This window comes from Schistocerca piceifrons, chromosome 7, assembly GCF_021461385.2.
Source record: "Schistocerca piceifrons isolate TAMUIC-IGC-003096 chromosome 7, iqSchPice1.1, whole genome shotgun sequence".
NCBI classification, from domain to species: domain Eukaryota; kingdom Metazoa; phylum Arthropoda; class Insecta; order Orthoptera; family Acrididae; genus Schistocerca; species Schistocerca piceifrons.
This window is the reverse complement of record NC_060144.1, coordinates 228571672-228595597: the sequence shown is the minus strand read 5'-3', so window position 1 is coordinate 228595597 and position 23926 is coordinate 228571672. Positions and strand designations below refer to the sequence as shown.

The 23926-nt window shown below is 42.4% G+C and overlaps 1 protein-coding gene across 1 annotated transcript in view; it reads left to right on the top strand.

The window, feature by feature from the left end:
* The first annotated feature begins 1290 nt into the window (after positions 1 to 1290).
* The window catches only part of LOC124805566, a 146806-nt gene continuing 124170 nt past the window's right edge, over positions 1291 to 23926 (top strand). The window contains exon 1 of the mRNA XM_047266132.1: positions 1291 to 1330. Within this exon, the coding sequence (XP_047122088.1) occupies positions 1291 to 1330 (40 nt within the window). The remainder of the gene's footprint in view (positions 1331 to 23926) is intronic.

The following is a 23926-nucleotide window of genomic DNA, read 5'->3' as shown; positions in this document are numbered from 1 at the left end:
GTGTAACTAATGGCACCCCATACCATCACGCCGGGTGATACGCCAGTATAGCGATAACAAATAAACGCTTCCAATGTGCGTTCACCGCGATGTCGCCAAACACGGATGCGAACATCATGATGCTGTAAACAGAACCTGGATTCATCCGAAAAAATGGAGTTTTGCCATTCGTGCACCCAGGTTCGTCGTTGAGTACACCATCGCAGGCGCTCCTGTCTGTGATGCAGCGTGATGGTCTCCGAGCTGATAGTCCATGCTGCTGCAAACGTCGTCGAACTGTTCGTGCAGATGGTTGCTGTCTTGCAAACGTCCCTATCTGTTGACTTAGGGATCGAGACGTGGCTGTACGATCCGTTACAGCCATGTGGATAAGATGTCTTGTCATCTCGACTGCTAGTGATACGAGGCCGTTGGGATCCAGCACGGCGTTCCGTATTACCCTCCTGAACCCACCGATTCCATATTCTAACAGTTATTGGATGTCGACCAACGCGAGCACCAATGTCGCGATACGATAAACCGCAATCGCGATAGGCTACAATCCGACGTTTATCGAAGTCGGAAACGTGATGGTACGCATTTCTCCTCCTTACACGAGGCATCACAACAACGTTTCACCAGGCAACGCCGGTCAACTGCTGTTTGTGTATGAGAAATCGGTTGGAAACTTTCCTCATGTCAGCACGTTGTAGGCGTCGCCACCAGCGCCTACCTTGTGTGAATCCTCCACAAAGCTAATCATTTGCATATCACAGCATCTTCTTCCTGTCGGTTAAATTTCGCGTGTGTAGCACGTCATCTTCGTGATGTAGCAATTTTAACGGCCAGTAGTGTAGTAACGCATTCCATTTCAGTCGCTTGCTGCTTACACACCGACAAACGCAACAAAGGGTTGACTGACGCAACGTGACCTTGAGAGTATGCTTTTCTTGTCACACAAGTGCAGTGAAGCCACAATTATTTGTTTGTATTTAACAGCCAGTCGTAAATGGCAGCAGCGATGAACAAAAAGATATCACCTATTATTTGGTTTCAGAACTGTGAAAAACTGCTTAAAGTTGCATGCTAGTACCCTTCTGTGTTCTGCATGGGCGGTAGCGCTCTGGCGTACGGAGTAGGTAAGGTGCCTCTGACAAAGAAAGCGTGCGTTAACATTTCACGGCTGATTTCCTGATAGGGAGACGGGTTATCAGCACGCGCCGCTTATCGCTCGCGCCGTCAATCAGAAGCTTGACGCCTAGGTCGCCATCTCAGTCGCATGCAAGAGTGGCCGACGACGACTACGCCGCCATGCGGGTTCTGTGCGCGCTGCTACTGGTGCTGTTCGCCGGTAAGAAGTGACCACTCTCTATATGTAGACAGGCACACATTTGCGCAGTTTTCATGAAATTTGACAACTTTGGAACGTGTAGAGATTCGATTCCAGGTGCAAGAACGTTACTCTTCTGATCCCATTGTGTAGAGCTTCTACAGTACGATCGGAAAGTCGCGTGCTTGAAAATAAACGTCTCTCTAAGTAGGAGCTACACTGCATTTCCCCATCAGCATGATAGCACGAAAAGCAAACGAAGACGCCAATGCAACAGATACACGTCTCAAGACGTCTGTAGTAGATCGCAGTTCACTGACAGGTTGACTGAATACAAGGCACATTTATTAATTAAACAGACAAATAGCTACAAAAAAGCTGTAATTTTACGAAATGAGACTTCTACTACTTACCAACGTACTCCTCACCAATAGTAACTCACTTGTTTTAACGATGAACTATTTTGTTTATATCAGATGCAACGACGTCTGTCTTGTTTGAGCCACTTTCAGACAGATTGTTTCACCTTCTCTTTGTTGCTGAATCTGAGTGAACCAAAAAAAAAAAAAAAATCTTGTTTAGGAAACACACATCTCCCTTTTCATAGCGTTCTTTCAAGGGTCTACACAGCTGAGTCTTGTTTCCTTGTGTTTTTGTACTGTTGCGTTAACTCTTCTCATATCCATCTTGCACTTATTTTGCCGTACTTCATCTTATTACTGATAACGTCACGAATATGGGCAACGCTTAGTGCAACTGCTTTCGCTATACGTGTAACAGTAATAAGTAGGTCTTCACGAATAATGTCGTCAATGCGGGTTTCGAGCAATGGAGTTGACACTCCAACTAGCCGGCCAGGACGTTGCTCATCAGTCATTAGGTTCGACCGGTTTTTGAACTTTTTAACCATTTATGGATATTTCTGCTGTTCACCCTACTGCAAAAGTCAAATGGTTCAAATGGCTCTGAGCACTATGGGTCTTAACTGAATGTCCCTAATGTGACGTTTACACTGTTGAACAGTGTTTCGCCAGTCCTTCATATGCATGTGCTACAGATCCTTTTATTTTTTGGGAAATCCAGATGTCACAAAGTCGAACAATTCAGCTACAACAAGATTAATCTGCTGTTTCCGGGAATGCGGATCAGTTGCTGACAAGGAGACGGAGATTGAGCATTTTGGTGGACTCTCAACCAGCTGAGGTGAAGTATGTGATGCCGCGTTCGCCTGCAAAACGTCCAGTGTCAGACATCGTATGGTAGTGCTCAGAAAGTGACGCAGAAATTAAAGTTTTATGCATATCGTATTCATAGTGAATTTTTGGCGCAGGATAAAGAAAAGCTTACAGCGTAATGTACATGGTTCCGGTCATTTGTTGACATCCATGGAATCACAGAACTGTGTCGTGTTCTTTGTGAGGTGTGGTTTCACCTTATTGGATAGATGAATAGCCAAAACACAAGAATTCGGTTAACCGAAAATTCACATACACTGTCAGAAAATTGGAGTGTTGTGTGCCGTATCACGAAGTTCAATAGCTGGGCCCATATTTTATTTGAAACTTCACTGAATAGTGTCGTGTACACAGTTTATTTCACTTCTTGAGGTAAATGAACTATTTGTTTGTTGCAGAAGGACGGTACCACTTGTCACACATCTGATGAGACGCTTCGTTTCTTAAGCGAAATCTTATTAATCGGATCAGTTCGAAAGGATTATGGCTCCCACGTTCTCCCGATCTAAAGTCTCCATATTTCTTCCCGTGCCGGCCGAAGTGGCCGTGCGGTTAAAGGCGCTGCAGTCTGGAACCGCAAGACCGCTACGGTCGCAGGTTCGAATCCTGCCTCGGGCATGGCTGTTTGTGATGTCCTTAGGTTAGTTAGGTTTAACTAGTTCTAAGTTTTAGGGGACTAATGACCTCAGCAGTTGAGTCCCATAGTGCTCAGAGCCATTTGAACCATTTTTCTTCCCGTGGGACTATATTAAAGGGAGGGCGTATAAAAACGTGCTATACACACTGGCGGAACTATAGAGTAACATATCAACGGGGATTAATGTCCAATATCAACGCACTCCTTATATTTCGTCAATGAGTTCTGTACCTGGGAACCATTTTGAGCGTTTGTTATAGACAATGTGTATGATGTTATGAACTAAAATAAATGATGATAATCACTTCAACCATACCTGTATTTTGCAAAGCAGTGAGCGGCGGAGGGGAAGAGTGCATACTGCAATAGTGTCATTTAACCCCATGTCCATTCCGTGCACCACTGGGTTGTGGAAAGGCTGGCTAACACTGCGTTTCTTATTAAGCACAAATTATTCAGATTGTCTTGTCATGGTAACTGCGCTCGATGTTCTTGGGAGGATTCAATAAGGTCCTTGACTCGGTTTGTATTTATAAGACGAATCTCTTGCACGATGTCCAACTTCTATCCTGTAGCAGCTACCAATGGAGGTCTTTCCTGCGACGTTCACGCATTCACTGAAAAAATCAGTGATGAATCGCATAGTTCTTCACCGGCCTATTTCATTTATCGTGGCTGGTAAAGATCCAGTTGATGAACAACGAGACACGATTTGCAAAGGGTCTTCCTGGATGTATTACACATTGTTCTGGTTATTTGTACCAGTATATATTCCCTACAACTAGACTTATGCGGTTGTTGCACCTTAGAGTACTCCGCATGAGTGACTGATTCGCCTACTTATGGACAATGAATTAAACTTGCTGATAGGACTGTGAACCGTCCATGTTGTGAGACACGAGCAGGCCTACAGCTGAGCGAGGCTCGCTGCACTTCAAAGTGATTCGACCTTCCTGTGTACAGTTACATGGTTCGCGAATACCCTCAAAGATCTGCTGCCATTATTTTCTGGGCCATTTATATGTACTGTGAATGGTAAGCGTCATGTAAGACATCAATGAGGCCCCCTGGCCGCTAAAGGCTCTTCTGTCTATCTTTCAGTTGATACTGACGGACTGAGCTACGTGTTCTAAGAGGCCTTCAGTTCAAAGCAAGTACATCCTCTGATATTCTGCAAGGCATTATTTATGTCGTTGATGGAATATCTGAAATGCATAAAAGTAAACCAGTAGCCGTCCACAGGTCCTGCCGAGTCCTTAGATACCGACCCTCTATTGTGCCATTCTCTCACAATGGTGGCATTTGATGCGGTACGAAGGTGGTGAGCACACCGCTCTCCCGGCATTTGTCAGTTTTCGTGACCAGGAGCCGCTGCTAATCGTTCATGTAAGTCCTTAACTGGCATCACGAGGCTAGGTGCACCTGTTTCCAATCCTTCCACCAAAGAAAAATCCCCAGCAGTGTCGGTAATGGAACCTAGGCCCTTAGGACGATAGTCATCCGCGTTGAGCACTCAGCTAAGGAGGCGGACGAAACGTATAAATCAATGGCGAATTGATACTCTAAGTACGTGAGCTCAGTGGCAACTCAATCAGCGTAAACTGATACTTTTTCTCTCATAATGAAATCGGAAATGTTAGCGTGAAGTTGGTGTTATGAGACTGAGTGTGGTCTGAACATACTAGTATATTATGTGTTCTGTTCTGCTGGGTGTAGGGAAGCGAGAGATATATTTTTATACTGTAGTACGTATTACCGATCTGTCTTTCTATTCTCTTCGTTTACTTTAGTATAATGTGATACTTTAGGAAATACCAGACACAAGTACAATGAGATGAACTTGAACCCATTTCCAATGCTGTTTCGATGATTTTTACAAGGAAGATGGAAGGTCGAATTTAACAGCACGTCGATATCGAATTTTCTACTGTCTTAGGACTTAACACCTCAGGAAACTAAGAGGCAAATGCGAGGAGCGGAACTAGTGAATCAGCTGTGGCCTCAGGCCCTTTTGAAGAAACCATACCAGAAATGAAAAACCGGACAACCTGTGTCAAAATGGCAGGACAGTTACTTGGGCACCAGTCTTCATGAATAAGAAAGCAGCTGAAAACTGTCCGTTCTGACCCTCAGTTGGTTAATTTCAGTGAGCTCATAGCTCCATATTATGCTGGTATTTTATAAACACACAACTGATCACAGCTTCCGACCGAATGCCCTATGTACATTTTTCACCATGCGGTCCATCACCATTCTTTCCAACTGTTCTTCATATCTTTCGTATACCATGATTTCCGTAATAACTATGTACTATATGTAAGGTGTAACAGTTATCTGTGGTCTCTGCAATACCTGAAACTAAATAGATATTGTGTGTAACGGGTATAAGTACAGTTATTTATATTGGAGACTGAGGATGGTGTGCTGAACATCATATCAGTATTTACGTCATTTGCAGACTAATAATTATAGCTACTAGAAGTAGTATGTTTTAGGTTCGTTAGTACATCCTGGTACATGGGGAAAGAGCAAGCCAATAATGATTATTTTCCCCTAGGCAGCAGGCCAGGTGTTGAAGTGTGGACGCAAAACTGTTAGTCTATAATGACAGTCTAATCCACTTAGTGGTGCAGTTACGACCCTGCAGAAAAGTCAGGTCGCAAAGTTTGCGACGAGATTGTGGGAAGGCTGTTCGACACGGAGAAAAAACAAGCAACACACTTATGTGTGTACATATTAAGGTACCACATATAAAACTATCTGCACTTATACCCGTTGCACGCCGTATGTAAGTTGCAACTAAATTCCCTGTACAGGGTTACACCAAAACAAGAAAAACGTCCAACAAACGTGGGCTCTGAAGTGCATACCTTAACAGCTATGAGCACTTGTTCATCTTCGATACTGTGAACCACATCTCTTCTAATGCAAGCTCTTTGCTTTCCATATTCTGGGAGCCGGTAGTATGGATCAAAAGAAGGAAAAAACTCATTCGGTAAACATGGACTCTAAAATGCATCCTTGAAGAGCTGTGAGCATTTATTCAACTCTGCTACTTACGCCTCATCTCTTCTACTAAACATTTGTTCATAGCTCTTATGGTATGCATTTTAGAGCCCATATTTACCAGACTTTTTTCTTGTTTTGTTGTAAGAACCCCGTCCTCAAAGTATGCAAAGGAAAGTTAGTTACATCTTGTATATGCTGTGTGCTCTCATTAGTATTGTCCCCTGCATGTGCAATATTCAGGGGAAACCCGAACTTCCCCTCAACATTTCGGATATTTTTGAACGATATTTTCTGAATAGTTCGGTGTAAGGGACTCGTGGTCTCCGGTGGCTGGTAACAGAATAACTGCATTTCGTTCGTTTCTTTTCTTGCATTTATTTTTGCATCTGTGTTGCACTGAAAATACCTGCTCAGCAGCGAAAAGGTCGACAGTTTGAGCCATGTGTCCTGTTTGGAAACTGATGCACTACGGTTTGAATGTGTTCGCTTATGAGGAGTTGGCTGATATGCATTGCGTGTGTGGCTACAATGAATGGGATAACGACCTGAATAAATCATAATCACATTATTACTATGTAACGAGTCACCAGTGGCCATGGGTCTCTTATTCGACAATACTCAGAAAATATTCGTGAACAACCTCCGAAATTTTTTATATTAGTAACCACAGTGCTAAACTTGTGTCCTTACTAGGCCTAAAACCAAAGTGATCGTCTCCTAACCTACCTCAATTTTCTTTCCTACTCTTCAACATAGAACTCTCATCAGCATTTTTGAAGTACGTTATATCTTGATTTAAATCTAAATGACTAATCATGTGGATGACATTTCCTTACTCTGGGACAACTGCCACTTTTCGCATCATTCAGATGTTGAATCTATGTCTTTTTGAGATTGGTCCTGATCACCTGATGACATTACTAGACTGTAAATGACATTACCATCTGCAAACATTCTACGAGGGATGCTCAGATTGTCTCTTAAATCATTTATTCAGATTAGGAGCAACAGGGAGCCTGTAACACTTCCTTGGGGACGTTGGATATCACTTCTGTTTTACTAGATTATTTTGCTTCTGTTACTAAGTACTGTGACCTTTCTGAGAAGAAATCTCAGATCAAGTCGCACAGCTGCAGTGACATTCCATAGGTACGCTATTTGATTAGAAGTCTCTTGTGAGGAACGCTGTCAGTTTGAGATCCCCTGTCGATAGCACTCATTGCTTCGTGAGAATAAAGACCTTGTTGTGTTCCACAAGAGCAGTATTTTCTGTTCCTGCTAACTTTGTGTCAATAGACCGTTACCTCCTTGGTAATTCATAATGTTCGAACACACTATATGTTCCACGATCATAATGCAAATCGACGTTGGTATACGGATCTGTAATTCAGCGGATTACACGTATTTCTTTCCTTGAGTATTGGTGTGACCTGTGCATCTTTCCAGCCTTTTGATATGGATCATTCGTCAGGCGAGCCGTTGTATGTGATTGTTAAGTACGAGGCTATTATATCAGCATACTCCGAAAGGAACCTTATTGGCATGCTGTCTGGACGAGAAGGCTTGTCTTTAAGTGCTTTAAGAACATCTGCTACTAAGTTATCATGTCGGCAGTTATTCTCGATTCGAATTCTGGAATATTTACTTTGTCTTCTTTGTTAAAAGAATTTCGGAAAACTGTGTTTAACAACTACGATTTAGTGGCGCTGCCATTGGTTATATTACCATTGCTATTCATTTCATCATAATTGTCTCGCAAGTTACCGAAACGGCCTCACATCGAAAGAGTTGCAGCAGGCTGCCGAGTACCTCGGATGGGATATCCCCGCCAAAAATGCCATTCGATCATTTCATTTCATTTTACCACCGTAATCCTGTAGAGAGAGTACTAATTGCGTCTTGCCGCTGATGTAATTTATATACAATCAGAATCTCTTTGGATTTTCTGTCAGCAGAGTTTCATTGTGGAAGTTCTAAAAGCACCTAGCACCGACGTCCGCGCTAAGTTTCGAACCTCTATATATACATGATCACTCTGCAATTCACAATTAAGTGCGTGGCAGAGGGTTCACTGAACCACTTTCAAGGTATTTCTGCACGATTCCACCCTCTAACAGCACGCGGGAAAACGAACACGTAAATCTTTCCGCTATTTATTTTATGAAGATGGTTATTTCTCGTTGTGTAGGTGGAAGCTAACAGAATAAATTCGCTTTCGGGGAGAGAAAGTTGATGATTGAAAATTCCCAAGAAGATTTTGCTGCAACGAAAAACACCTTTGTTTTAATGACTGCCACCCTAATCCACGCATCATGTCGGTTGCACTCTCTCCCCTATTTCGTGATAATATTAAACGAGCTAACTTTATTTAAACTTTTTCGATGTCCTCCGTCAGTCCCACCTGATGCGGATCCAACACCGCACAGCAGTATACCAGAAGAGGGTAGACAAGTGTGGCGTACGCAGTTTTTAGTCCATCTGTTGCATTTTCTATGTGTTCTACCAGTAAATCACAGTCTTCGGCTTGCTTTACCCACAACATTATCTACGGGATCGTTCTAATTGAAATTATTCGTAATTGTAATCCCTAAGTATTTAGTTGAATTTACACTTTTAAATTTGTGTGATTTATCACGTAACCGAAATTTAGCGGATTTCTCTCAGTAAAACATCGGCAGTCTTTGAGTATGTGTGCTTTTAAATCTGGCTTGCATTTTCGTTGCTACTGCAACGCTGCTCTGACTTGTGCTGTGTACCACGGGAGATCAGCGCTATCTTTTATTAATTTATTTGATATAAATCTTTCAGTTGCCTGAAATACTATTTCTCTGAATTTAAGCCACATCTCGTCTACATGTACATAGTTAGGGGGGAGTGGAGGCTGTCTTTCAGGTAGGCGTCAAACGAATTTTTATCTCCTCTTTTAAGTAGAAACATTTTGAGTTTACTTTTGGTGGATTTGGATGTGCAATTTACCGTAGTCAGTCTCGTTACAACGCTCTTTGGTCACTAATCCCTGTATACGTCTTGATGTTTCTTATTTGTTCAGGATTATTTGTAGCTAAAACGTCAAGTATGTTTCCGGAAGCATTTATATTTCGAGTGGGTTTCTGAACTAATAGCTCAAAATAATTTTAGGAGAAAACATTTAGTACAATATCTGCCGATGTTTTATACGTACCACCGGCTTTGAAAATGTATTTTGGCCAACAAATGGAGGTTACATTGAAGTCACCACCACCTCTTATTGTATGGGCGGGTACCCATTTGGGACTCAAGCTTTCTATGAACAAGAAACTTGATATAAGGTTGTCTGTAAGGGGATGTTTCACTTGTATCTGCATTTGCTTTATTAAGATGCATAATAACTTCTGCACTGGCGAGCTCTTTGTCTAGCTCGCAGGTGTACAAGACAATGTTGGAACTGCATTGCAATAGAAGAAGATCGCCTGAATTGTTCTACTGAGAGGGTATTTAAGATATGATATGATATGATATGTTCTGCTTAGTAGAATCATTTACAACGGTGACTAGTATGAAATTATTGTATGGAGACTAAGATGTAGTAAATTTAGAGACTGTGAGATGTGTATATCTTTAAACTCTTTTGTTGTTAACCTCCTCGGCCCACCCTTCCTGCTCCTTCTCATTGGCGACTTTCTACGTTCTGAGCGAATGATGTTCTTCCTATTGAATGGAATGAAACAAGTTCGTGTTGGTATTTGGCTAGTTGTTCAACAAAACGGTTGGAAGAATTTAATTAAAATTATTTCCCATATTCACTTAAACTACTTTACTGGCATTGTCAGTGTCACATCTAGCATTCCATTTGCCATTGTTGGGGCATCGTTCTCCAGGAATGGTTTTCCAACGTGTGCAGCTCACTGCATCGTATACTAGGTGAGTCTCTGGTTTGAACATTGGTCATAATTTGAAGCCCCCATGTCGAACGATTGTTCATCAGATGCGGCGTTGAAGATGAAAAATTTTCTATAGACTTGGGATAGACTCATTCTCATCCTAAGAAAACGTAGATTCGATTGAGGAGAAAGATAGTCAAGAAGTTATATCTTAAGAAAGCCAGAGACAGAGCTGATAGAGAACTAATTGAAGGAATAAAAATAGGATCAGGCAAGCTTGTAGGCTTGCATCTATGCTGTTTAATATCTACCTAGACGCCTGGACTAGATCACAGGAGAGTGAATAGGTGGCAAGTGAGGTATCTGTATAGGCGGAGCGTGTGTTGACTGAATCTAATAAGGTGAATCTAGTAAGGTGAAACGGTAGAACATATAAATAGGAAATGCGAATAACTCACAATCAAAATAAATAAGGAAAACGGAAGTATGATACTAGGAAAAAGGAGAGATTGTCACAATCACGATAGAAGAACCAGAATTAAAGCAGATTTCAAAATTCAAGTAGTCAGGAAATATTAGAACGGTGGTCCTACAGGAAATTGGTATGTGAGCTACCGAAAAAAATCGCCATCCCAAAAGATTGGCAAAACACTACAAATGGTTCATAGTATTATACGTTGCAGAGACATAAACACTGAGAAAAGATAAAGAAAGAAAACTGTAAAGACTATAAATGTGGGTATCGAGGTAACTAGAGGGTGTGAGTTGAAAAGGGAGTCGAGATACACAGAGGTGCTGGCAAGACTCGGGAGAACAGAAAACTTTTAGAGATCATGTGAAAAAGAAAGAAAAATTGTCTAGACAACATCTTGAGAGTCGGCGTTTACACTACCAAGTAAATGAAGGGATGGTAAAGGGAAAGAGAGGGAGAGGAAGAAAGCAGACAGCAATAAACCAACAGTATCAGTGCAACTGAAGATAAAATAAAAAAAGCACAAGACAGGAAGAGGTGGACAAGTACCAAGGGTATTTTGTATTCCGCAATACTGAATCTCTTGACGTGGGAATGTGTTTTATCTTCTTCTGATAAGTCGGATGGCCTGGTTCTAAGCTTCACAGGCTGCCAGGGCAGAGGTTCAGAGCCATGGCAGTAACTTTTCACGGGCCGTCGGTTTCCGGTCAGGCTCATAAAACAGAAACCAAGCAGCTCCTGATGCCTGGCAATTAACTGCTGGCGCCGCTGCCGGTTTTGTTGTCCTAGTAACGAGGTCTCGCCCAGGCCTGCCAACTTCTGACGCGGTTTTATTGAGGACGTGGCGTACTCACTGCTCCAGTGCTGCCTGTTTTCTACCTCTTTCCCTTTGCGTTCGCCTTCAGCACTTTTGTCAGCATTCGAACGGTGAGAATAACAGGAGCCCCAGAGTAAATAGTTTTAATTCTGACCGCGGGAACAGTATTCACAAAGTTATAAACCAGCACCACTGCATTAGTAATTATTGATATCTTTTAATTTGCTTCCTCGTGATTGTTGTCAACATGCCATGGATTTTCTTGTAAAGTTACGAACATTGGTAGAAGAACTAAATAAACGCTAACCAGGTGGTTTGTGGTACGAGGATCTTTTGCCTATCAGGCGACTTTCTAATCTTGAAATATTAGTTGTATAAATTTCTTATTAATTCCTCAGGATTCTGCACAGAAAAGTCTCATAAAGCTATTAAGACCTTATGATTCTTATGGAAACGAGGTTCGTGCTGAAGTAGTTATCACACCATCACTTTTATTGCGTACCAGTATACACACAACATGAACATCAACCGAAAGCTGCAGTACGAACACATAGCAAGCAGTCTCGAATTAGTCCACCGCTGGTCTACCAGCCCTAACACAATCATCCTTCACTGAGGGCGAAGCATGGAGGCAGCTGTGGAAGTACAGAAGAGAAAAGTTGAGATGCCAATCAAGATGGTTTTAGAAAAAGCAGGGGTCCAAATTGTACTCAAATATCGAAATGTGAGCAAAGTTCCAAACGAAAATCCAACCACGTACACAGCATAGTCTGAGTCCAGAGATTAGCTTTGTCATGAAGGCAAGAATGGTTTTCGTAGCACTTCATGACCGCTTTTGCTGAATCCCTTTCTGCGATAAGTGAGGCCGGACGGGGTGGCCGAGCGGTTCTAGGCGCTACAGTCTCGAACCGCGCGACCGCTACGGTTGCAGGTTCGAATCCTGCCTTGGGCATGGATGTGTGTGATGTCCTTAGGTTAGTTAGGTTTAAGTAGTTCTAAGTTCTAGGGGACTGATGACCTCAGATGTTAAATCCCATAGTGCTCAGAGCCATTTGAACCATTTTTTTGCGATAAGCGAACGATGTAGGGCAGATTACATCTACATACATGTACAGTGCATGCAAGATTGTACTTCTTTCCTACACCAGCGATTTTATGCACTATTCCATTCGCACATTGCTTGACGGAAATATCAATATCTCTGCGCCTCAGTACGCGCACAGTTCTCTCTTAACGTAATTTCACGATCCCTACGCGAGGCCTAACCGAGTGGCAGCAAAATAGTCGCACAATCTTCTTCGAATGCAGGTGCTCTAAATTTCACGAGAGCTACGTCATCTTTCCTCGAAAGACACCCATTTCAGTTCCCCGAGATTTTCGTTACACTTTTGCTTGAGCTATACCGACCAGTTACGATCTTAGCAGCACGCTTTTGAATTCGCTCCATGTCTGTTGTTATACCTACACTACTTGATAAGGACTACAAATACTGTGATAGTTAAAACTGGTTGCGTTCTGCATGCGATTTTCATTACAGAGGCGCTGTGCTTTGCCAGAATCCTCCCAACAAATCTAAGCACTCTGTAATAATGATTTTACGAAATAGTCCCATTACACATCGCTTCTTAGTATTAACTCTCCATACTTATACTAATCTCGTAGTCTCATACTGCTGGGTTCTTTTTATGTGTTACAGGCTTTGCCTTCCTTTTATTCACTTTTAATGAGGATTGCCATTCATCACACCAAGTGGTATTTCATTCAAAGTCTTTCTGCATTTCCTCCAACGGCGATTCTTTCCTCTACACAACAACGTCGTCAGCTAGCAATTTTATAGCGCTCCTGATCCAATCTGATTAATTTTTTGTGAATATTGAGAACGTCAGAGGTTACGTTCAGCTTCCTTCTGTCATACATGATATCACTTTCGTTTCTGTAAGGCACTGGGCTTCCAGTGTAACGTACTGAATTGTACTAGTCGTACACGGTCCAGTCGCATCATTGTGACCACCACCTATGTTCAACGTTAACATGCAATAACCACACACATAAGGCAGATGTCAGCACTTGCAGTGGACTGTGTATAAAGCATGAGCCGGCCGCTGTGGCCGAGCGGTTCTAGGCGCTTTAGTCGACGCTGCTGCTACGGTCGCAGGTTCGAATCCTGCCTCGGGCCTGGATGTGTGTGATGTCCTTAGATTAGGGGACTGATGACCTCAAATGTTAAGTCCCATAGTGCTTAGAGTCATTTGAAGTATTTTATAAAGCATGTCGGGAGAGGGACTGGGGCGGGAAACAATGCGTCATTGCCGTAATGTGGAAATAGAGAAATTTATCTAATGACCAGAATACCATGATCATTGGCGAAGGGTGGGAGCATTTCCTGAACGGCTAAGTTCGTGAACTGTTCGTGCGCCGCCGCGGCTGACCTGTACTGTACATGGCAAAATTGTGCTATCCAAAACCGGCGCCGAGGCAACCACCACGGGCCATAGAAGACAGAGGTGAACGAAGGTTGTGGGGATGTTTACGAGCGAATAGACAAGCAACTGATGAACAACTGACCGTCCAGAGGAAACGAGGGGCTACCGAAAGTGTCTCCACAACAATCATTCACCAAACGTTGCTGCGTATGGCCTACACAGGCGGCAACTGGTTCATGCATCCGTACTGACTGCTGTTCATCGGCGCCGAAGGCTGGAATTTGCACGCCAAACCGCAACTGGATTTTCACTGAGTGGCGACAAATGGGCTTTTCAGATGAATCATATTTTATGCAGATGGCCAGCGGCGTGTGCGGCGTGAAGAATCTGAAAGCAAACACCATGTTACAATTGTCGGAAGGGTTCAGACCGAAGGAGGGACCGTTATTGTAGGGAGAATGTTTTTGTAGCATTTCTTGGTTGATCTAGTCATTCTGGAAGTCACAATGGATAATACAAATAAGTATCTGTCATTGAGAACCATTTCCACCCCTACATGTAGCACCTACCATGAGGACAATGCAAAGTGTCGCACATCTCAAAGTGTACGTGCGTGGTTTGAAGAGCAGCGGGATGTGTAGTAACCACAACCAACAGCGGGAACGCCTTGGGCTGTGGGTCGGAGGCGCCAGGCGGGGAAGCCGCCGGCGGTGGAGCACGCACCACCGGGTAAACATAGGACGAGTCGGACGACAGACCAACGACAACTGACAACAACCGACCACGACCGACTATGAGCGACACAACGAGGAAGAGATAAGCAACGGAGGTTTGTGGAAACCACAACACCAAACACCAAACGTAAATTCACTTGGAACCAGAGCCAGGCAAATGTCAACAACGAGCAACGACCAGAACGCAGTACCGCCGAGATAGAAACGAAATCCAGAGCGAGTACCAGACTGGCTGAACTAGGGCAGAGCGGGTCCCTATATACGAAACCGGAGCTATCTCACGTGGCATAGCGGTGGCGCCCTCGCTGCGCGAGAGCCGCTGCGCGGAATAGCCGCCGCGGAGGCGAAGCCCTCTATGGGCTGACCACGTCCATTTGTTCTGCTCCGTATTCGAGTTCCGCGGCGGAAGGTACTAGAGGATGAGTTTACCTCACTCCCCTGGTCACCAGACTGCTCGAATTTCAACCCATTCGAGAATTTGTGGGATAACCTCGATCGCACTGTACATGCCGTGGATCCCCAACCGAGAAACCCAGTGCAGCTGGCCACGGCACTGAAGTCAACAAGGTTCCACATACCGGTCGGTACCTTCCAGGACCTTATTGACTCTCTTCCTGCACATCTCGCGGTGGTCCGCTGTGCAATAGGTGGTTATTCGGGCTTTTGTCGGATGGTCACATTAATGGGATTGGACACTGTATATTCAATAAACGAATCATATATTTCCGAAGGTACTGCGTATGATTGCATCTTATTTAATAGTGAACGACCTGGTTGAACGCTTTTTGGAAATCTAGGAAGAGGTAACCTACATATAGTGTTTGCAAGACACGGTGTATGAATAAAAGCAAACTGTGTTCTCTAGTACCGTGCAACACACAGACTTCAACGACATGGGTTTGTAGATCCGATATGAGTAAATGTGAATATAACCCGAACATATACATTCGATACACGGTTAGAGCAACCTAACGGTCAGGTAGGCTCTGGACGTGGACGTGGAGGGTCATCTAGACCACGAGTGCGTACCGAAATTTTCTTCTCTTGATACTCCAACAAAATGCTCTACTAATAATCAATCATGTGCCGCGCGCGGTAGCCGAGCTGTCTGAAGCGTCTTCTCACGGTCCGCGTGGCTTCACCCGTCGCAGGTTCGAGTCCTCCTTCGGGCATTGGTGTGTGTGTCGTCCTTAGCGTAAGTTAGTTTAAGTTAGATTAAGTAGTGTGTAAGCTTAGGAACCGATGACCTCTTCAGTTTGGTCCCATAAGACCTTACGACAAATTTCCAAAGTTTAATAACAATGTACATCATGAAATGATGGTTCAAATGGCTCTGAGCACTATGGGACTGAGGTCATCAGTCCCCTAGAACTTAGAACTACCAAAACCTAACTAACCTAAGAACATCACACACATCCATGCCCGAGGCAGGATTCGAACCTGCGACCGTAGCGGTCTCGCGGTTCCAGACATCATGAAGTGACATTTTAGGTTCAGTAACAACCGATGTCGAAAATTTTTTATTGTTACCTAATGACCTTAATAAAAAGTTTATAGGACGTCCAAAACCTTTAGGCTCATGTAATTTTTTTAAATGACTTTCATCTGTACTGATGTAAACATTTGCACCTTATAACAACAAATTACTATAATATAATCTGTACGAAGTGACGACTGCTATTCCCAACGCATGGATTGTAGTGATGGATATTCGATTGCACTCTCTGTAATAACCCTCTTGTGAACTCTGTAATAAGTCAGATAGTTACGACATTATAGACAAGTTCGTCGCCACTTTTTGGTTGGATTTCACGCACCAACAGCTTCAAGTGGCCCACAGGAAAAAGATCCAGTTGAACGATGAGGGTATCTGTTATTCAAGTTGTTGTTGTTGTTGTGGTCTTCAGTCCTGAGAATGGTTTGATGCAGCTCTCCATGTTACTCTATCCTGTGCAAGCTTCTTCATCTCCCAGTACCTACTGCAACCTACATCCTTCTGAATCTGCTTGGTGTATTCATCTCTTGGTCTCCCTCTACGATTTTTACCCTCCACGCTGCCCTCCAATACTAAACTGGTGATCCCTTGATGCCTTAGAACATGTCCTACCAACCGATCTCTTCTTCTAGTCAAGTTGTACCACAAACTCCTCTTCTCCCCAATTCTATTCAATACCTCCTCATTAGTTATGTAATCTACCCATCTACGCCTCAGCATTCTTCTGTAGCACCACATTTCAAAAGCTTCTATTCTCTTCTTGTCCAAACTATTTATCGTCCATGTTTCACTTCCATACAAGGATACACTCCATACAAATACTTTCAGAAACGACTTCCTGACACTTAAATCTATACTCGATGTTAACAAATTTCTCTTCTTCAGAAACGCTTTCCGTGCCATTGCCAGTCTACATTTTATATCCTCTCTACTTCGACCATCATCAGTTATTTTGCTCCCCAAATAGCAGAACTCCTTTACTACTTTAAGTGTCTCATTTCCTAATCTAATTCCCTCAGCATCACCCGACTTAATTCGACTACATTCCATTATCCTTGTTTTTCTTTTGTCGATGTTCATCTTATATCCTCCTTTCAAGACACTACCCATTCCGTTCAACTGCTCTTCCCAGTTTTCAGTTCTTCTCCATGAATTTTAATACCTACTCCAAATTTTTCTTTTGTTTCCTTTACTGCTTGCTCAATATACAGATTGAACAACATCGGAGAGAGGCTACAACCCTGTCTCACTCCCTTCCCAACCACTGCTTCCCTTTGATGTCCCTCGACTCTTATAACCGCCATCTGGTTTCTGTACAAATTGTAAATAACCTTTCGCTCCCTGTATTTTACCCCTGCCACCTTCAGAATTTGAAAGGGAGTATTCCAGTCAACAATGTCAAAAGCTTTCTCTAAGTCTACAAATGCTAGAAACGTAGGTTTACCTTTCCATAATCTACCTTCTAAGATAAGTCGTAGGGTCAGTATTCCCTCACGTGTTCCAATATTTCTATGGAATCCAAACTGATCTTCCCCGAGGTCGGCTTCTACTAGTTTTGCCATTCGTCTGTAAAGATTTCGTGTTAGTATTTTGCAGCCGTGACTTATTAAACTGATAGTTCGGTAATTTTCTCATCAGTCAACACCTGCTTTCTTTGGGATTGTAATTATTATATTCTTCTTGAAGTCTGAGGGTATTTCGCTTGTCTCATACTAGATGGTAGAGTTTTGTCAGGACTGGCTCTCCCATGGCTGTCAGTAGTTCTAATGGAATGTTGTCTACTCCCGGAGCTTTGTTGCGACTCAGGTCTTTCAGTGCTCTGTCAAACTCTTCACGCAGTATCATATCTCCCATTTCATCTTCACCTACATCCTCTCCCATTTCCATAATATTGTCCTCAAGAACATCGCCCTTGTATAGACCCTCCATACACTCCTTCCACCTTTCTGCTTTCCTTTCTATGCTTAGAAATGGGTTGCCATCTGAGCTCTTGATATCCGTATAAGTGGCTCTCTTTTCTCCAAAGGTCTCTTTTCCTGTAGGCAGTATCTATCTTACCCCTAGTGACATAAGCCTCTACATCCTTACATTTGTCCTCTAGCCATCCCTGCTTAGCCATTATGCACTTCCCGTCGATCTCATTTTTGAGACGTTTGTATTCCTTTTTGCCTGCTTCATTTACTGCATTTTTATATTTTCTCATTTCATCAATTAAATTCAATATTTCTTCTGTTACCCAAGGATTTCTACTAGCCCTCGTCTTTTTACCTACTTGATCCTCTGCTGTCTTCACCACTTCATCCTCCAAAGCTACACATTCTTCTTCTACTGTATTTCTTTCCCCCATTCTTGCCAAGTGTTCCCCTATGCTCTCCCTGAAACTCTGTACAACCTCTGGTTTAGTCTGTTTATCCAGGTCCCGTATCATTAAAATTCCCATCTTTTTGCAGTTTCTTCAGTTTTAATCTACAGTTCATAATCAATAGATTGTGGTCAGAGTCCACATCCGCCCCTGGAAATGTCTTACAATTTTAAACCTGGTTCCTAAATCTCTGTCTTACCATTATATAATCCATCTGAAACCTGTCAGTATCTCCAGGCTTCTTCCATGTATACAATCTTATTTTATGATTCTTGAACCAAGTGTTAGCTATGATTAGGTTGCGCTCTGTGCTAAATTCTACCAGGCGTCTTCCTCTTTCGTTTCTTACCCCCAATACATATTCACCTACTACGTTTCCTTCTCTCCCTTTTCCTACTGACGAATTCCAGTCACCCATGACTATTAAATTTTCATCTCCCTTCATTATCTGAATAATTTCTTTTATTTCATCATACATTTCATCAATTTCTTCGTCATCTGCAGAGCTAGTTGGCATATAAACTTGTACTACTGTGGTAGGCGTGGGCTTCGTATCTATCTTGGCCACAATAATGCGTTCACTATGCTGTTTGTAGTAGCTTACCCGCATTCCTATTTTCCTATTCATTATTAAACCTACTCCTGCATTACCCCTATTTGATTTTGTTTTTATAACCCTGTAGTCGCCTGACCAGAAGTCTTGTTCCTCCTGCCGCCGAACTTCACTAATTCCCACTATATCTAACTTTAACCTATCCATTTCCATTTTTAAATTTTCTAACCTACCTGCCCGATTAAGGGATCTGACATTCCACGCTCTGATCCGTAGAGCGCCAGTTTCCTTTCTCCTGATAACGACATCCTCTTGAGTAGTTCCGCCCGTAGATCCGAATGGGGGACTATTTTACCTCCGGAATGTTTTACCCAAGAGGACGCCATCGTCAATTAACCATACAGTAAAGCTGCATGCCCTCAGGAAAAATTACGGCCGTAGTTTCCCCTTGCTTTCAGCCGTTCGCAGTACCAGCACAGCAAGGCCGTTTCAGTTAGTGTCACAAGACCAGATCAGTCAATCATCCAGATTGTTGCCCCTGCAACTACCGAAAAGGCTGCTGCCCCTCTTCAGGAACCACACGTTTGTCTGGCCTCTCAACCGATACCCCTCCGTTGTGGTTGCACCTACGGTACGGCCATCTGTATCGTTGCGGCACGCAAGCCTCCCCACCAACGGCAAGGTCCATGGTTCATGGGGGTAGGGTTATTCAAGTACTATCGTATATTCTAATTAAAGTGGGATGGTGCACTGTTGGTGACAACAAGAGGCATATTTAGCAACAACTGTAGTAGTACTTTTGGAATAAATATTACTCACACAGGATGACAGTAAATAAGGTCCTGTTAGTTGACCTTCTTCAAATCCAACCCAGAAGTTGGACATTCGCTCCTGGTGACCTGAGACAAGCGTCGAGTATGACACACTGATAACATGTAAAAGGTACAATGTAAAACTTGTTATGGTCCACTTATCATGTGTGGTCTTTCTCTATCGAATGTGTACAAAAAGTCTATACCGGGTGTCTTCCACTGCGTGCCATGCGTCTCCCTTTTCTAGGAATCTGACAGTATGCGATGATTAGCGATAATACTTCACTCTCCTCTGTATGCACCTCCTGGAAGTCAATAATGGTACTCTGCTGTTAGAGCCGTAGTCCTTCGGTCTATATCGTTCCATACTAGCTGAGTCTGATTTGAGCCTGGACAGCAAAATGGCCACTCTAGATCTTCTTACATTGCAAGGACAATTCGACCAAACAAGCCATTTGTCGGTGGGCTTCAATAATATGAAAATCAAGTTTGTGTAAACAACGGAATTGCTACACATACCACGGTAGGATGTCATCCTGTAGACTGCACCGATCATAGTACCAACAGAAAAAGCATGCAATGGTGGGTATGCTCACACCATGATGCCATCCCAGACAAGAACGCTGCAATCTCTAATCGTTCCATTGCCACAACTGTCGCAGGGTAGTAAAGTCTAGGAGGAGCTTTCCTGTAATCTGTTAATGATCTGTTCAGAAGTAACGCCACCAATACCCAAGACATGGTCTCACACACGAACGTTTAGGGCGTACTAAGTGATCTCGTATTGACATAACGTGTGCTCATGTGTTTCTGCGTTTTTCCCGAAATGATTTTGGTTTCACTGTTTCGCCATAACGCAGTGTTTCTCGTACATCTTGGATACCCTTAATTTATGAAAATGCGTGGCAGTCAGCCCCAATGTCTACCCGTCTATGTTTTATTTAGAAGCAAAACTTCGTTGTGACGTGTGTATTATAAATTCCACCCATACAATGCTTCAAAACATTTTCTACTGCACGTTTTACTAAGGCTTCTTGGAATCAAATGAGGTAATCTGCCTAGAAATTCTCTATCACAACCAGTTTACCTCCTTATGCAATCAGTGGCTCCACAAGGTCTACTCTTCCAAGACAGAATCAATAATTGGTTGAGAAATCACCCACAGTTTCCACGTGCGTGACATTTACCTAATGATTTATGATCATTTTGTCCAGTTAACTAACACTTTAGGATATTTGTACAAACGTTCGAGCATCGACTGACATAGACATCCCATCTACTAACTACTCAACAGAAAGCTCACGATACATTAAAACTGCTAACTGGCTAACCATGGGAATTGCACATTTCCAATATTCTCCAAACCTATAAAGTCTTGATCCGACCTAAGCTCCTTTACGCCATATTGGCCTGGATAACGTCTCTTTTAGAATAACCACTACCTCGATTCCTGCAACTCCAATGTTACCTCCTAATTTCCGATTCTGGTACGTCGTCTCAACTTTACTGAGACATCCCACTAACTCTGCACCCAAACACACGAAGCTACAACCGTCTCCCTCTCTGAGAATTGAAACCTGCCCCGATATTTATTCATTTTATTGTCTCTCCTACTCCTCTCTCTATCCTACGCCACAATAGGGCTCCATAAGCCCATTAACTCTCCATTTTCCCTATTACTTTCTCTCTATACCCTGGCCTGACTCATAATCCTGTCCCCCACTTCCTTTCTGCCTCACCATAAAACACTCCAACTACTACTGTCTTCTAATTACAATCCACCTGGTCCATTAATGTATGCCAGCACACTATGACCCTGTTGAATCTATGAACTTCCCTCTCGTAATTTCCTCTTTTTCAAGTGCAAGTACTTCCACTTTCAAGGAATGTGCTGTACTTCAAGATCGTCCAACTTTCTTTACCATGTTTTTGCTTAAAAACAACTAAAAATTCAACAATATATATTTACTACGATAATGAAATTTATTTTTCAATCTCTAAAACGTTTTACCCTTTAATTATTTTATGTCGACTCACATGATTTAAAGCCAACAGGGTGAAGTGAAAAATGTTTCTACCATAGCCTGCCTCATGCCCGTATGGAGAGGTGGATTTAAACAACCGTAAAAAAATACAGATCCTTCCAAGCCTCGATTAATGTGAACGAGACTTACAAAAATTCCTCATTAGTACATGTAAGGGATTTGAGTGTATCTGAAAGTATAATATAAAAATGAATTAAAGTATATTTTAATTCAGTTTTTTGTTATGCTCCTGTGCGCAGCATATATCAACCGATGTTTTGATTAATGTACTGCCCCTGCATTGTTTTAATAGCGTGACAATTAAGATAAAGGTTCTGAATCGATTGCTACAAGGATTTTGTATTCTAGAAATATGGATAGCTCGTTCACACTGAACATCTCTAGCCTATTACTGTAACAGCATGGTATCTAACTTACCAAATGTACTTTTATCTAGCGCACGTGGCATACTTCGACAGGTGACTTTGAGCAAACTATAATTGCGGTTACAGGTGTATTATGCTATTCAGATTGAAAGAATAATTTAGTTAAGCGTACAAATAAAGCAACCTAATGCAAGAAATTCAAGAGACACAATTGAAAGAATAGAGTGCCAGCAAAAGGAATGCAATTAAAGTGCATCATAATTTTCTTTTTATTTCCACTTACAGGATATCTTGCATCGTAAAAAAGAGTTAAATTGATGGTAGTTAACATTTAAAAAATTGGTCAATTCCTTATTGTAAAGTATATGAGGCAAATTCGTTAACGTCTGCCCTCTACAAATAAAGTTCTATAAACCGTTACATGTCAATTCTACGAATGATAGCTTCGTGGATGCTTTTCTCGACGATAATTACTTCGAGAGATTATTTATTTACCTATTTGTTCATCAATGCCCAATTGCTGGAAACCAGTACCTGAATCTTAGGTTCAAGTTTCCAGTTGTGTCGCAGTTTAACATTACACTTGGAATATACTTTTCCTATAACAGAGAAAGAGACATAGATTTTTCTGTGCTTGATATATTCTTACTTATTAGACACGATTTTAACTCAAGACAAATGGAGCTTTGGCAAGAGGACTTTTGCTGCTGTAGTTTAGTGTGCAGCAATAAAATAAAGGGGTTTAGTGTGTAGAAAGTGTCGGCCTTCATGTGTCTTAGATCTGTGAAGTGCGCAAGTTGTGTGCAATGTATTAATCATAATGGGAAAGGATCATACATCTATTAGCATTAGCATTGTGTCTGACAGAGAGTCATCGTTGATGGTTATGAATAAAGTCGTGGTTTTACCTATTAGAAGCTAAAATGTCAGGAATAGCAGGAAATCTCTCACTACAAAATTACTTTCAGAAGTCTGTCGCTTTCGTCTCCCTGACATTTCACAAAATCCGCCCCGTGAATTCTGAATATCTTGTCTGAAAATTATTTCGAGCAGAGAGTTAATGAACTGACACATTAGGATAATGTCTTAAACCTCCTTAGAACTAACAGACCCGAGCTTTCCGAAGCAATTAACATCGAGGATGGAATCGGAGATAGTAAGGCTGTGTAAGCATCAGTAATTGTTACAAGGGATGTCGCAAAAGGAGGAAAATATTTTTGATTTGCAAGCGGGGCACGATAGAAGTTGCAGAGTATCTAACTAATCAGCATCAAATGTTGAGCTCTGAGGACGAAGATGTACAGCACAAATTGGTAAAACTCTAAAGCACTGTGACCGATGACCAAGCAGTTTTGTCCCTTTCCCCCTTTTAAACCAACCAACATATCTAAAGCACTGTACAATTTAGTTTAGACAAGTCTTTGTCGAATAATGTTGTCAGGAAAGGAAAATAACCACCGTGACCCAACAGCCGTTTAGAAAGATGCTGAGAAAGGAAAAACAGTTTCATCCTGATGCAAGTGAAGACGAAGCCTGGTAGACAAGCAGAAGCTGAATGAAGTCAAAATGCTCGTGAGAAGAGCGATGCGAGGAGCATTCAACGAATTTCAAAGTGAAAGTTGGCCGGACCATCTGACTAAGGATCCTAAGAAATTGATCTTACCTGAAGACAGTAAGCGGGTCGAATCATATGTCCAGTCGTCCAGTGACCATACTAACAACGAAACAGAAGATGACAAAGAAAACGGCGAAACACTATATTCGCTTTTTCGAACTTTTTTCACCTCGGAAGATCATA